The sequence below is a fragment of the Alexandromys fortis genome, unplaced genomic scaffold (genome assembly GCF_014885135.2).
Source record: "Alexandromys fortis isolate MF-2015 unplaced genomic scaffold, M_Fortis_MF-2015_v1.1 scaffold_22, whole genome shotgun sequence".
Classification (NCBI taxonomy): domain Eukaryota; kingdom Metazoa; phylum Chordata; class Mammalia; order Rodentia; family Cricetidae; genus Alexandromys; species Alexandromys fortis.
The window spans coordinates 14,906,539-14,923,885 of record NW_026067900.1 but is presented as its reverse complement, the minus strand read 5'-3'; the positions used below and the strand labels follow the sequence as shown (position 1 = coordinate 14,923,885).

Sequence of the window (17,347 nt, the reverse complement as noted above, 5' to 3'; positions counted from 1 at the left end):
CTCTTCTGCTTTCCTGGTCTCCGCGGGAACAGTGGTTCTGTAAGTCTATTCCTCCATTAAAGCTGTCTATATTTTGACAATCTGTCTGCATTCGCTTACGCCGTTACAGCCTTTGATGGGCCAACCCACTGGAAATAAGAATGTCTTCCAAATAAAATGAAGAACTCTAAAGAAGAAAGGAGGTGCTTACTGAGTAGAGAGTTGTGTCTGGTATAACTCGCCAAGAAAACTGAGACAGATGCCACAAGGTATTCAAGGATTTCTCCTCTTTTGTCCCCCTCCCTCACTTGTTCCTTTCTTCACTTCCTTCTTTACCGAACAATTCAGTGAAACAAAAACATGGCATAATTCTAAAATCAGATTATATTCATCCCTTCTCTAGTATATCTCCTTAAGGAATAAAATCCATATTAAGAAGGTTAAGACAATAAATCAGAATAGAGAAATATCTGAGCTCCTAAGACTCTGTTTAAACCATTCCAGTTCTGCTTTATTTACTTCTAGACTGTTCCATTGGTTCAACAGACAGTTGGTTCTGTAAATTACATCCCCCAGCCTCCCAATCTTTCAAGAAGTGTTTCACTCAGCATAGATAGGGCCTAAATGCTTAAGAATAGTTACAATGATAAGGAAAAACTGAAAACTCCAGAAAGAAACATTTAATGTAAATGTGTCTCTACTATGCTTTGATCGCTAGGAGTAGCTCTTGCAGAGCACGTCACGACATTCTTTCAAACTATCTATCTTTAAACAACAACTAAGTTCTTTTGCTTCCCTGTCACTCTAATGACACCATTTGCTTTATTTTCATCTCCCCTATAACAGTGACTTAATTTCAGTACATACTCAGTTATTCCTAGTTTTTAAGTTGGAGATAACAGATGGAGAAACACACCACTTCCAAACATCTGCCCTGAAACATGGTACATACCACTTCTGCTGCAAGGAAAACTTATTTTAATTATGTGATTTTTGAAAAATTTCTCTCACAGGCACTCTAAGTAAAAAATATAAAACAAGGTATCACCCAGCCCCTTACTCACAAACAACATGCACCCTAGGTCACTGCTACAAATAGATTTTGGTTGACAAGGAATATTGTTGATAGCATAGAAGCTTATGATTGGCATAATTCAATATTTTTTGATTTTTTTTTTACATTTTGCCATTATATCAAATCTGTAACTTCAAGGAAGAAAGAGAACAATTGATTATGTTTGTTATGTTTTTTTTTTCCCACTGGGCATACACAAACAGTTCATTGTCATAAGGAACTCTATGGAGTTAAAATATGGCTGACTATTAATAGGATATTGCTATTTTTGTTTTATACAGTGAGATTTTAAGATACTAAGTCATCATGTTTTCCACACACTAAATCATCATGTTATCTACACAATTCCTCCAAGTTAGTGTGTCCCCATTACCCACTGCCTGCATGTGCTCAATACACTGGCACGCACAAATATGAAAAAGCCTCCTTGCCTTTGCAAACCTTTGAAATGTTAGAACCAAACATCTCTTGCTTACCCTCATAGGTCAGTTATCCCTGTAATAATTACTTAAATTCTATAAAAATTCTAAATATACGATTATGGTTCCTACCTGCTTGCCTGCTCTGAGTTTTCTGATCATCTATCTAGGTAACGCCTACATTTGCCAAGTGTAGCCTCTACTCAGACAAGCGTACACTCAACATTTATCCTACAAATTTCTGTTCACACAGAAAGTACCACAATCCATTTGATAAACTGGGATGGAAATTTCAATATTCTTAAAATCACACTTAGGCAGTCTCTGAACTCATTCCCAATAAACACAAGATCCATTTTTGAAACCATCTCCCCTTTAAGGTCTGATTCTCTTCAACAAGATGTTTTAGTCTGTTTTTCTGTTATTTAACTAAAAACCATAGACTTATAATACATAAAGAATATAGGTTTATTCAGCTAATACTTCAAGAGATGTTGGCTAAGGGGTCACATTTGGTAACAAATTTTCTTGAGGCTGGGAACTCCCTGCATATTACAGGGTAGATAATCGGAAGGCAAGAGGATTCAGAAGACAAAGTCCAATTAGTCATTAATAAGAGACCCAGTCTGATAATAATTCATTAACATACTACTCAAGTCTCCTTCTAGAGGTACCAATGGGCCACACCTCTCAATAGTTCACACTAAGGATTACATTTTAACATGAATTCGAATCATAGGCTTTGGCGAAAGCTTATAAAATTAGCCTTCCTATCTCCAGGGACTACAATGTTCCACATCCACTCACCAAATACCTATTGAACACCTGTATTGTGTTATGATTTAGGCTTGAAAAATCCAAGATGCCTCCCGCTCAATGAACTTAGATGCTAGATCAGGAGAAAAGGTGACAACCAAGCAAACTTTCCACAGAATGACTCATGAGAGATGAAATACAACCAGCATGGTCAACCTTGAAGATATCATTTGAAAAAGCTGAATAAAAAACACAGACACAGAATATCAGAGAATATAGCAGAGACACACCCCAAAAAAGAACCTTCAATGATACAAGTAGTTAATAATGGGAGGGTGGATAATATGGAGAGGAAAAGATGAGAAGAAGTGACATCAACTATGGGACACTATGAAAAGTTTTCATTTAATACATGTAGATATCAGGGAAGAGTTTTACACAATGAAGTAACAAGATCTAATTTATAACGAGATCTGACTTACATATTTTTCCCCATTACCAAATTGTTTCCACATCATTCTTGTGCTTCACAAAGTTCCTGAATGAAGTGAATCAGGTGAGGCATGTTCCAGTTTGTTCAAGAGAACCCTGGTTTCCTTGTACTGTCTAGAGTAAGCATTAATAGATTCCCCTCTAACTTTCACAAGAGTCTTAGCGGAGACATTTACATGTTGAACTTAATGATAAAGAATACAATACACATTCCTTAATTGCTATGTAGGGCCTTTCTGAACTTTCTAAGTCAACTCTCCTTTCTTCTTGTCATGTCCGACTTGCTTACAAGGGTTTTGATAATTTCCAAATGCAGCGCTAGTGGGCTTCTGGATGGATGTGCATTCTCTACTCCTCCCTCTCTTATACTTCTGCCAATTGCTAGATTCCCTGCAACAATTTCATTGACAAGTATACATACATACTTGGAGGACCAGACCTCCGAAACCTTCAAAGAAATGAACCAGGATGAATGCTTCTTTGGCATTTTGTCATTCTCTCTATTGTAATACATCACAGCTGGGTTAATTTTAGGTCATTTCCCCCCCTAAAATGGTAGGTGATCATGAGAGAAAATAGAACCTCATCTTGTATATTTTGAGGCATAAATTATTCACCAGGGTTGGTACTTTATAAATGATAGCTATTTTATAAAAGAAAAATATAACAGAATTGTAGAAAAAGATTTTAAAATGAATTTCTTCAGTCAACCTCAAACTTTTGTCACTAAGTGGTAGAACACTTGAACTAAGATACGCAATGCCCTGGGTTCAATACTCATTACCACAATAACGGTAACAAACAAGTATTTTCTCAGCTGGACTACTAGTCTAATAAGGCTCTATTCATTAGAAGGTGACACTAGCTTGTGATGATTAAAATAAAAACAAAACAAACAAAAAAAAATAACAGAAATTATATGAGGCTGAAAGGAGAAATAAGCATTCTCAGGTTTTTATAATAAATATCTAGCCAATTATGGTTTATAAACCACTGAAAAGTGATTTTACATACCATTCTTTAACAATCCGGAGGAAATCCGACTCAGGAAGAGTTGTTGACGTAATTGTAGAACTTCGGCTTCTAAAGCTTCAACTTTTGATTTCCCTTTGGAATTCCGCTGGGTCACCAGGATGGCCAGCTGCTCTGCATATTCTCTGCTGCTTCTGTCTGCTGGTTTGGAGTGGATGATCGCCAATGCCAGCGCCAGCTTGGACGTTTTCAAATACCATGTCTGGACATCCATCTTGGCTTTTGTCCCTATCACATAATGAAAAAAAGTTGCAACATTTCCTTTTAACTTTCACAGAGTGTTTTATTTGAACAAAACTGATCTTCCAGAGAAGTGCTAATTAAAATGTTTATAATATAAATTGGCTCCAAGTAAGAGAAACAACGTTCTCAAGAATTTAAAAAAAAATGAGGCCTCATGAGTTTTTCCCATCCACTTTTGTATGTCTGTTGTTGTCCTTGTTCAACCCATGCTTAATACATCACATTAGGGAGGCATTCTGGGTGTAGCTTCTGACATTACTAGGGAAGACATTCTCAGAGTCCTCAACTAGACAGAAAGAACTACAGCAAAGTAAGGAATACAGAGCGTGGAAGAAACAGTTTTCCCCAGGGAAGAATACCACAATTGGTTATCCAATTGGTTATCCAAATGGTCAGCCCTGAAACATACATATGAGTAACATTATATAGTCTGAGCAGGTTGTATTTAGCAATAAGTATAAACACATGCATATATGCATGCAACAATAGACTATAAATTTAAAAAGAGAGAAGGGAAGGGGTAATATGAGAAGTTCTGGAGGGAGTAAAGGGAAGGGGAAACCAATGTAATTATATTATAATCTCAAATAAGCAACCAAAAGTTTTTCAAATATTTGCATTGTGGAAATGGTTTGATCCTGCCCTTCCAACTATTCCAATTGCTGCCCTGAGTAGATGTCTCCAGACCGTTAACATTTCAGTCTTGCAATGTGAAGACATTGAAGGGGAGAGCATGATGCACAATTGACCTTCGCTTAATTAATTAGCTTAATCATCGTCTCCAGTCAAAGGTAAGCACATTGTGACTTCCACCATATTTTCCTGGATTACCGTGGAGGCTTTGAACGTAAAACATAAAAATGTTTATCGTGAAGTTAAAAGTAGCTGCTCATGCCGGCATTTTCCACTTTCATCGTGCACATTCAGCCAACCGCATAGCACAGCCATTTGAATAAAATCTTGAACCTATTTTGAAGATGTACAGATTGTTTTCCTTGTTACTGCTTGATGTCATGTGACAACTTGGCATAGTGGTCACATGTTGAGGTATCACAGGAATGTGTGCGTAGATTACATGCTAATACCAAACCATTTTATATGAAGGACTTATGCATTTAAATATCTTCTTTTTTTCTTATAAAAGAAAACATTTAATTGTGGTATCTGACTTCCAGTTTCAGAGGTTCAGTAAATTACAATCACGGCAGGGAGAATGGCAGCATGAAGGCAGATAGTGCTGGCTACATGTTCTTTTTTTATTTATTTTTCTTTATATTTGAGGAGATCCTCAAACTCATTTCCCCAAGGATCAGAGACAACCACGCAGTGTTTCAGAAAATTTAGACTATCTGGTTACCACACTGATCCTACAATAATAATTTCACATTATATCCTATATTTTACTAACATCAATTTCTCAGGCCTATCCTTCACTACAGTAGGACCGCACTGCACAAGTTCTTTCCCATTCAAATCTCTGCTAATAATTGTAACCAGTTATGGTGCCCTAACTCTCTCATAGCTGCCTCAGGCTGTCTGTTTATCCTTTCTGGACAACCCATGAGCCCACTAATACAGTGCACTCTTTTTTTTTTGTTGTTGTTGTTTTATCGTTGTGTTATTGCTTTTAATGCTTTTGCTTTTCTTTTCTTTTTTATTTTTTAAAACAATCTTTTAATACCCATCTCAGTTCCCCCTTCCTCCCCTCCTCCCACTCCCCTCCCTTTCTACCCATCCCATCCCACAATAACTCCTTAGAGGCTTCCTATGAAGAGTCAACAAAGTCTGTCACATCGCACTGAGGCAGGACCGAGGCCCTCCTCACTGTACACATGGTGTGTACTCATTCATAAGTGAATACTAGACATGAAGCAAAGGATAACCACCCTACAATCCACAACCCCAGAGAAGCTAGGTAACAAGGAGGACCCTAAGAGAGAGATGCATGGATCCCCTGGAAGGAGAACTAGGCAGTGAACTTTCAAAATGGCCTGATATTGAATCAAATTTCTCAGACTTACCCCCGACCCACAACCGCATGTACCTATCTGATATCCTGCCATCAGGAAGGAAAATGGCACACTGTGGTGAGGCCCCTAATTGTACAAGTACATGGGAAAACCAGAATAAATGTTGGTGTCTTCTTTATCAATTCCCCACTAATTTTTTGAGACAGAATCTCTCTCACCTACCCAAAAATCTTACCCATTAGTTAAACAAGCTAACCACTAGAGCCCAGGGATCCTCTTGTCTATGCTTCCCCAGCACTAAGATTATAGATGCACACAATCACACTTGTTTTTATATGGGTCGTAGAGATCTGAATTGAGTCCTCATGTTTGACAACTGAACAATCTCCCCAGCCCTGAATGATTCACTAATATTGTGCAAAACACAAAACTCTGTATGCAATTTGCTCACCACAGCACTGCTTTTATATTGAAAACTGGGATTGACACTTGAATAGTTAAGCATATAAAGTCACAATTTTAAAATTGACTATTACTTAGTCGTCAAAAAATAGGTACTATTAGGAAATGTTTTATTTGGATGCGAAACTATCAATGATACACCGACTGAAGTAAATGAGAACATGAAATCTAAATATAGTCAGGATCCCAATTATATAAAAATCAGAAACACGAAAACTGTAAATTAGTACTTACTTAAGTAATATAAGTGTAGAATTATTGATTTTTACAATTTCATTTGTCTGTTATTCTAATAATTATCAAAGAACATGTATCACATTATTTTACATTATTAAAGAATACATTTCCAAAATGAAAGTACAGTGACACTTTTGGAACCTTTCACCACTGCTGAATAAATATGCCAAATGCTACATACTAGTGAGATGGGCAGGCTGATTAGAATTACAACCCCACTAATTTCGACCTTGGCAACAGGCATTCCACTTGCTGGCTCATGATCTGTCTGCTGTATTAGGGGCAAGTCTAAGCTCTGAAACTTGTTACTCTCAGAGAAGCACCCAGTATACAGATTAGAGACACACGGATGATCTTCCCTGAAGTAACCTTGCTTGTACATTTAAAAATACACATACACACACACACACAAAACCCTATATATTATTTAAATTAGTTTCAGTAGAAAAAGTTCTCAAATGCAAATGTGTGTAGTGGGAATTTAACCTAGAAAGAAAAACTAGAAAAATAGTTTGGTAACATCAGAGTGAAAAGTTCCCTAGATCATAAAAACAGTCAACTCCCCAAACATCTTCCAGAAATTCTTAATTGATTTAAGTCATTTGTTTGACTTCATGTCCTGATTTTTAGTCTTCGTGTGAGATTTGTCTTTAAATCATGATATCATTAATCAGAAAAAAGATCAAACTGCTAAGTCCCTTGGTTTGTTACTAACTCGGGGACTGAACGTTAATTAGAATTGAATCACAAATGAGCAGACAATTGCTAATAGAGATGCCTGGTGCAAAGTTGTGGAGTATAAATCAAACCGAGAACACATAGAGACTATGAACTACAACCAAACAGACAGGGCTCCTGGGATATGTGTGTGTGTGTGTGTGTGTGTGTGAGTGCTGTGTCTTCTTAATTTTAGAGTAGCCATACAATCCTATTTGCCCTAAAATCTTATGAAAGACGTACAAGTTTCTATAACATACAAAATGTATATTTGGCCTTTGTCCCATATTTTGACCCAAAGTTCCTGAATCCACTGAATTAGAAATTCCAGTGGCAATAGATACTTTTATTCTAATGAGGTAACTCCCAACATGTTTCCAAAAGTGAACTGAGTACCAGAAACAACAATTATAATTAGACAGTTGCAATTGTCATTAGCAACTCCGACCTCAATATTAGGGGAAGAGCGGAGACAGAAGACTGAGACAATAACGGATCATGCCTACCTAGTGACACCTAAGCAATGGAGAACAGGGAGCTTCCAGGCTAATAAACACAGCAAGGGGATAGGAGGACACTGCATACAAAATGAGTATCACGGTGTTGTGCATTCCTCGCCACAGGGACCATTAGGTTCTCTCCTGGAAAACTACAAAAAGCATTATTTCTTTTCTAATTAGTAGATTATGAAGTTTCTTATTTAGTTGGACAATGCAATCTGAAGATTATTCATCAAACGCCTTAGTTTTGTAACTTGGCCATCACACCTGTCAGTCTAACATTGTCTTTGGGTTACAGGGATCAGACATGAACAGAATCGTTGGATATCCCAATGGTTTCTGTAAAACTAGAGAATTGTACCTGGAAAGTACCTTAGCTTCCTAACTATATTCAGAGAGGCTTTTTAAATTCAATTTATTCCAAAATAATTATGGTAAATAATTAAAATTAACATTTAATGTTTGTTCTCCAAATAAGTATTTAGTGTCTTTGAGTTCTTCGTAGTTTGAAATATAAAGTTTGATATATATATATCAAATATATATGTATATATATGTATATATATATATATATTACTTTATATGAAATTTTTCTTTCCACTTAGGAGTATTACTTATCATAAATACCCTCCAGGGAGCTGTGGAATACTAACCTAGTGTATTCCTATGGTCCCTGTATTCTCCATCTGGCAATGAATACTGCTCGGTCAACATTATTTCTATAACTGTGCTAGGCCTCTCTCTTCTGTTTCCATAATGTATTGCGATATGATATTGATGAATAAAATTTCTGATCTACTGGATGTCAACCTGTAGAAGATTGAAATTAGACCCATATCTATCACCTTGCACAAAACTCAAGTCCAAATGGATCAAAGACCTCAATATCAGTCCGAACACACTGAACCTGATAGAAGAGAAAGTGGGAAGTACCCTACAACAGATGGGCACAGGAGATCGCTTCTTAAGTATAACCCCAGCAGCACAGACACTAAGGACAACATTGAATAAATGGGACCTACTAAAGCTGAGAAGCTTCTGTAAAGCAAAGGACACTGTCACTAAGACAAAAAGGCAACCTACTGACTGGGAGAAGATCTTCACCAACCCCGTAACAGACAAAGGTCTGATCTCCAAAATATATAGAGAACTCAAGAAACTAGACTCTAAAATGCTAATTAACCCAATTAAAAAATGGGGCACTGAACTGAACAGAGAATTCTCAAAAGAAGAAGTTCAAATGGCCAAAAGACACCTAAGGTCATGCTCAACCTCATTAGCAATCAGGGAAATGCAAATCAAAACAACTTTGAGATATCATCTCACACCTGTCAGAATGGCTAAAATCAAAAGCACCGATGATAGCCTTTGCTGGAGAGGCTGTGGAGGAAGGGGTACCCTCATCCATTGCTGGTGGGAATGCAATCTTGTGCAACCACTTTGGAAATCAGTGTTTCGGTTTCTCAGGAAATTCGGGATCAACCTACCCCTGGACCCAGCAATACCACTCTTGGGAATATACCCAAGAGATGCCCTATCATATGACAAAAGCATTTGTTCAACTATGTTCATAGCAGCATTATTTGTAATAGCCAGAACCTGGAAACAACCTAGATGCCCTTCAATGGAAGAATGGATGAAGAAAGTGTGGAATATATACACATTAGAGTATTATGCTGCGGTAAAAAACAATGACTTCTCGAATTTTGCATGCAAATGGATGGAAATAGAAAACACTATCCTGAGCGAGGTAACCCAGACCCAAAAAGATGAACATGGGATGTATTCACTCATAATTGGTTTCTAGCCATAAATAAAGGTCACGGAGTGTATACCTGGTGAACCTAAAGAAGCTAAAGAAGAAGGTGAACCCAAGAAAAAACATATAGTTATCCTCTTGGCTAAGGGAAGTAGATAAAATTGCCGGGGACAAAATTGGGATCTTGGGGGTGGGGTGGGTTGGGGATAAGGGGGGACAGGGAGAGAAAAGTAAGAAGGGGAGGATTGGGGGAACTTGGGGAAACAGGAAGATTGGGATAAAGGAAGGTTGGATAGGGGAGCAGGGAAGCACATATCTTAGTTAAAAGAGCCACCTTAGTGTTGGCAAGAGACTTGAACCTAGAGTGGCTCCCAGGAGCCCAAGGCGATGTCCCCAGTTAGTCCCTTGGGAAGCTGAGGATAGGGAACCTGAACTGACCCTATCCTATAGCATTACTGACGAATATCTTTCATATCACCATAGAACCTTCATCTGGTGATGGATGGAGATAGAGACAGAGACCCACACTGGAGCACTGGACTGAGCTCCCAAGGTCCCAATGAGAAGCAGATGGAGGGAGAACACGAGCAAGGATGTCAGGACCACGGGGGGTGCACCCACCCACTGAGACAGTGGGGCTGATCTATTGGGAGCTCACCAAAGCCAGCTGGACTGTGACTGAAACAGCATGGGATAAAACCGGACTCTCTGATCATGGCGAACAATGAGGACTGATGAGAAGCCAAGGTCAATGGCAAGGGGTTTTGATCCTACTTCATGTTCAGGCTTGGTGGGAGCCTAGCCAGTTTGAATGTTCACCTTCCTAGACATGGACGGAGAGGGGAGGTCCTTGGACTTTCCACAGGGCAGGGAACCATGACTGCTCTTTGGATTGGAGAGGGAGGGGGAGAGGAGTGGGGGGAGGGGGAGAAGAGTGGGGGGAAGGGGGAGGGAAATGGGAGGCTGGGAGGAGGCGGAAACTTTTTTTTTCCCATTCTCAATAAAATAAAAAAAAAAAGAAAAAAATTTCTGATCTACCAAAACTGTTTCTGAAGTATAATTAAGATTCTAGTGTTGCTTAATTTCCAAGTACACTTATAAGTTACTATAATATCAAACGTCACAACTCACAATTCTATCATACTGGTAAGAATTTTATCTTGTTATCATTATTCACAAGAATCAATTCCTAATATGTTCTAAGCATACACAATAGGGTTCTGACCTTTGCCCTTGCAATAAATGTTGGTTTTGCCTTTATAAAATATTCACAGCTACATATGAAAGCTTACTGCTCTAAATGACTTTCAGGATATTTTGACTATCAAAATTACTTGTCACCAGATTGAACAGCTAAAAATAATGATAAAATCATTATATATAATAAAATTAAGAAAAATTTGGTTTTTACATCTTTTAATACAAGAAAACATTACCAATAAGACATTGAATACGAAGTAGAACATAAATTAGCAAAACGGCATTTTTGTAGAAAAAATCTGAAAAACCATATATAGATTTAGAGATAAGAGAAAAAAAGAAAATGAATGAAAGAAGAATAAAAGAAATGAAAATGAAGACGGTGAAAGAGGACATACTTAAGCACTGAGTGAGTTGAGAATTAATGATGATAATTTCTTGTTTATATTATCCTATATTCTCAAATTTTCACAATAAACACGTAAAACATAAAACTCCGTCAGTATTCATCCTACAGAAAGTTCACCTATGCTATACTTTCTATTTAAAAAAAACCTACAGACTATTAAAGAAGAATACTATAGGAAGGATTAAATTGGGGTAGGGTGGGATAGAGGAGGAAATACATGAGGAAGGATAAATAGAGGTAAAGGTCTTTCAAAAAATGTCATATAGCAACCTACTACTATAGAAGTGTCCATATGTGTGTGTGTGTGTGTGTACACACACACAAATATATTAATGGAGATTAGGCTATAGCATGGTTACAATTCTCATATTAGACACCACAGGCTAAGAGATAAAATGCTAAGGGACAGAAATAGTTTGCCTCTTCTGGAGTGGTTGGCCAGTGAGGTCACACAGATGTCCAAATATCACATGATATTGCCACTGCTCTTGGCGCCCCTCTAGAAATTAGCAGTCAGGCTCTATTGCTGATGATACCACAAACTTGAGTACATGGAGAAATCTGGTACCGGCCTGGAAGCTTCATCCTTACTGGACAGCTTTCATAGTGCTGGAAGGTTATACACACACTATCAGAGGAGAAAATGAATTATCAATCTCTGTTGTGAGCTCCAGAAACTACAATACTAACTAGCCTGCAAGACATGCAATAGCAGCAATAACCTATGGTTCTGTGGGTCATAGGCCCTAGAAGAGGAGAACCTACCACTGCTATTCCGCTAAATGGGCACATTGTTAACTGATTTCTAATGACTTGACATACTGGACCTATACATTAATGCAACTCACACCCGCATCAGAGAAGTATCTGTTTGCAGTAGATGGTAATTAGCCCAGAGACCCACAACTGGTCAATGTTCAGGGAATAAGAGACTATGGGATGCGCATCCTAACTAGGACACCTGTATTGCAACCCCTCCTCCCAAGCCTAAGGGGGTCAACGTGGGATGGGGAACAGAGAGAGTGAGACATGGCAGATGGCTACAAGGAAACAGGGTTAAACAGACCTAACTGGAAGAAAACACATGCACAGGATGTTTCTACATCTCTTTTCAGAGTTTTCAAGTGTGACTGCAGAATACAGGTACAGGCAAAAAATAAAATAAAAAGGAATTAAGTAGACAAATGGGATTGTATCATGATAAAAATGTTTGATAGGAAACACAACAACCAACAGAATAAAAAGTAAAATATATATAGGGACAAAATAAATCTGATCATGCATTCAATGTGGCAGATATGAAACTCACTTATGTAGGATGGAAAAAAAACAAATAAAAGCAGGCAGAGGCTGAATAGACATTTGTCGAAAGAAGACATACAAATACCCAATTACCAAATGGTAAAATATTCTACAATATTAGTCATCAGAGAAATGCACATCATATACACATCAGATGTTACTTCATGCCTAGGAAAATTAATTACCCCAATGACAAGAGACTATACGGGTGTAGCTCTGTACTAGAGAGCCCACCTCATCCTGAGCTGCATCCCAAGTACTGCAACAAAAGTGGGGGAGAAACACAGAGAAACATGGAGGAGGAGGGATGGAGAGAGGAAGGATAGAGCATGGAAAGGGTAAGAAAAGAAAGAAAAAGAAGAGAATGGAAGAAGAGAAAAAAGTAAAGAGAAAAGAAAATCCTTCAAGTCAAAAGACAGCAGGTATTTGTCAAACGAATGAGAAAGAAGTATAATATGTATTATGGAATAATACTAAGTCTCAGAATAGAGAAAGTCCACCATTTGAGGAAGCATGAAAGAATCTGAAAGCATTGTAAATGAAAGAAACTAGGACACAGAGACGTATGCAGCATCATCTGTATCAGAAACAAAGGAAAGGAGAGGAAGATAAAGAGAGAGATATAAAATACCCAACAGTTAAAATAAGTCAAAAATAGAGAAGCAGAGGCTAGAATGAACATTGCTGGGTAGTTATTAGATGTTAATTTTTTAAAAAAATGAAGTTTCTCGCTAGGCAGTGGAGGCACATGCCTTTAATCCCAGCACTCGGGAGGCAGAGGCAGGAGGATCTCTGTGAGTTCGAGGCCAGCCTGGGAACAAGAGCTAGTTCCAGGACAGGCTCCAAAGCTAAAGAGAAACCATGTCTCAATAAATAAATAAATAAATAAATAAATAAATAAATAAATAAATAAATACAGTTTCTCTTGGGGTGAACAAATTATGGGGACCTTGGGAATATGATAGAGATTATCATTAATAACAATATAAACTTAGGGAGCTGGAGAGATGGCTCAGCGATTAAGAGCATTGCCTGCTCTTCCAAAGGTCCTGAGTTAAATTCCAAGCAACCACATGGTGGCTTACAACCATCTGTAATGAGGTCTGGTGCCCTCTTCTGGTCTGCAGGCATCCACACAGACATTGTATACATAATAAATAAATATTTTATAAAAGAAAAAAAATATATAAACTTAGAAGTTGATATGATGGATTTTAAATGCTTTTTAGTCGCAAAGCTCACTTATGTGAGGATATATGAGCTAGTTTGATTCACTGATTTCCCAATGCATACAAATGTCAAAAAACTGCAATGCATACTATATGTGTATACTTGCTTATTAAATTAAACAATGCAATTTTCATATATGTAATACTCCTTCATTATGAGATGTAGAAAAATAAATAGAGGTGAATTTCAGAAACAAAAAATAGAAGATGGGTTTAGAGCACTGGTTCTCAACCTGTGGGTTGTGACCCCCTGGGAGTTGAACAACCTTTTTATAGGAGTCACCTCAGAGCATAGGAAAACACAGATATTTACATTACAATTCATAACAATAGCAAAATTACAGTTATGAAATAGTACTAAAATAATTTTAGGGTTGACAGTCAATACAACGTGAGGAACTGTATTAAAAGATCAAGCCCTTGGAAGGTTGAGAGCCACTGGTTTAGAATGAAGCAGCAGAGTTTGTTCCAATAAACCAACTAACTAAAAGACATTGGTAAAACATTCCTTAAGCCACTGAGATGAATGTGACCAGAAAAGTGAAAACAGAAAAGGAAATACCTATGAACCATGAATATGAAATATGGACTCATCACATACTAGCATTGGGCCAGGAGACCACTGGAAATACCAAGGCAGTAAGCTATTAGGAGATTTTTAAAATAATTATTTCACTAAGGTTTGGACAATGTCTACCATTAATTATGTGAATTCGACCCAGCTGGCAAATTCCCTAATTATTTTTATAGTTTCAGCACACACACACGCAGACACACACACACACACACTCACTCACTCTCACACACAATTATTATGAAGTGCTCAGCAGATTAACATCATGTAAAGTTTTACATAAAAGAATCAGGAGTTACTCAAGACTTCAGCTCTGTCTACTTTAATTATTAAGGCAGCTTGAAAAGCCAGCAGCGACTGGTTGAGGGGAGGCTGTTAAAGATAAAACGGCGCTGCCTAGTCATTTCTCCTTTTTTCTTTCTTTCTATTTCTGTTCCGATCCCATCAAAACAAGTCAGCTATCATTTTTTTTCTTTTTAAAAAATGGGTAACTAATCATAGCCTTTAACAAGCCTCCTGCTACTGTTTCACTGGGATTGTTTCTCATACCCCCCACCCTTTCTTTCCCATCCCTTCTTTGCCATAGAATGCATTTTCTTCGAACTCTTGCAGAAACATATGGAGACGATGATCACAGACACTTTATAAATTACCACAACGTGCACAGGCTTGTACAACAGATCATATTCTATATCACCATCAGCTTCTACTTCATAAATCCACAAAAGGAAATGGGTACAGAGGGTTCCTACTTTCACATCTTGTCAGTGCCTCTCAGTTACACTGCTGTTTAATAAAAATGAAATGGAAATGCTCCTATTATGTACCTAAAAGTTACAGAATACATGTAACATTTTAAGAAAAAACTAAAATGAGAAGGAAAAAAAAACCGGTGCTTTCTCAGAAAACTGGGAATTGATCTACCTCCAGACCAGCTATAACACTCTTAGGCACATACCAAAAGGATGCTTCATCCTACCACAGGGAAACTTGTTACACTGTTGTTATCGCAGCATCATTCGTAACAGCCAGAACTTGGAAACAACCTAGATGCCCCTCGGCCAAAGAATGGATAAAGAAAAGGTGGTACATTTACACAATGGAGTATTACTCAGCTGTTAAAAAAACAATGATATCATGAAATTTTCAGGCAAATTGATAAAACAAGAAAAAAATCATCCGGAGTGAGCTAACCCAGATCCAGAAAGACAAATATGTTATGTGCTCACTTATAAGTGGAAATTAGCTTTCAAGTAAAAAATAATCATGCTATAATCCACAGTCCCAGATAGGGAAAGTAACAAGGAGGGCTCAAGTGGGGAAGCTTGGATCTCCCTGGGAAGCAGAAATAGAATAAGTTTTATAACTGAACTGGGGCAGGTGGTCATGGAAACAGAAGGGATGGAGTGAAGAATACTAGAAGAGACAACTGGAAAACAGAGCATCTCAGGGTGTGGTAGGAACCTAGTATAAGGAAAACTCCCAGGAAACTATAAAGGTGATCCTAGCTAAGACTCCTAGCAATAGGGGATAAGTAGACTGAACTGGCCATATAATGTCACCAGGTAAGACATTCATTGGAGAGACTGGGATACCAACCCATCCACATAACCTCCAGCCTATAATCTGTGATATGGTGTGGTAAAGGTGGCACAGAAATTATGGGAATATCCAACCAATGACTTGTCCAACATCAAACTCATGCCATGAGAGGAGGCCCACACCTTACATTGCCTGGAGCACCAGGGCTGAGAGACTGAATACTCCAGAGATCTGGGATAGAACCAAACACAACAAACAAGCAAGCAAGCAAACAAATAAAATGTCAATGTAATGATGTCTAATGATATTCTGCTATACACATAGATTAATGCCTAGCCCAAATATCATCAGAAAGACTTCATCCAGGAACTTATAGATATAGAAGAAAAGACTTGCAACCAAACATTACTCAGAAGCCAGGGAATGCTGCAGAGGAGAGAGAGGAAGGATTGTAGGAGCCCGAGGTCTTCTCTTAAAAGTGAAAGCAGAGGATGTTTCTGAATTACTTTTGGTACCCTATTCCTCATCCTGGGTTGCCTTGTCTGGCCTTAATATGAGGGAAGGTACTTGGTCTTATTGCAACTTGATATACCATATTTAGTCTATAGCATGCCTGACTTTTTCTGAATAGAAACAGAAGAAAAGAGGATAGGAGGGGAGCATAAGGGAGTTGGGAGGAAGAGCTAGGAGGAGAGGAGGGAGAGGAAACTGAGGTAGACATGTAAAAAGTAATAATAATATTAACAACAAAATCATATAAAACAGCATATTGACAATATACATATATATATATATATACCATGCTATAAAACCTTATATAAAAACAGTCTAATATAAATCATGTCCTGAGATATAAAATTCCTTTACAAAATATTAGAAAATCAAATCTATCATCACAAAAGCTTATTTTTTTCATGATAAATTACCTTTTATTTAACACCGCATTTCTTTCTTTCATTTTTTTAAAATTTATTTATTTATTAAAGATTTGTCTCTTCCCCGCCACCGCCTCCCATTTTCCTCCCCCTCCCCCAATCAAGTCCCCCTCCCTCGTCAGCCCAAAGAGCAATCAGGGTTCCCTGCCCTGTGGGAAGTCCAAGGACCACCCACCTCCATCCAGGTCTAGAAAGGTGAGCATCCAAACTGCCTAGGCTCCCACAAAAGCCAGTACGTGCAGTAGGATCAAAAACCCAGTGTCCTTGTTCTTGAGTTCTCAGTAGTCCTCATTGTCCGCTATGTTCAGCGAGTTCAGTTTTATCCCAGGCTTTTTCAGACTCAGGCCAGTATGAGTGTAAGATTAGCTTAAAACTCGAAGATAAGTACTTTGGGTCAACATATTAGCAAAATAATTTGAAAAGCAAAATACAATCTTAATACCTTCAAAATATTTTGATAAATCTGACACTCATGCATCAAAATACCATCATTCAATCATTTAGAAGAAAAGGGA

General features: G+C 37.9%; 1 protein-coding gene across 1 annotated transcript in view; it reads right to left on the bottom strand.

The window, feature by feature from the left end:
• The window catches only part of Mei4 (meiotic double-stranded break formation protein 4), a 152,678-nt gene that overhangs the window by 119,458 nt on the left and 15,873 nt on the right, over positions 1-17,347 (bottom strand). The window contains exon 2 of the mRNA XM_050127140.1: positions 3,736-3,981. Within this exon, the coding sequence (XP_049983097.1) occupies positions 3,736-3,967 (232 nt within the window). The 5' untranslated portion in view covers positions 3,968-3,981. The remainder of the gene's footprint in view (positions 1-3,735; positions 3,982-17,347) is intronic.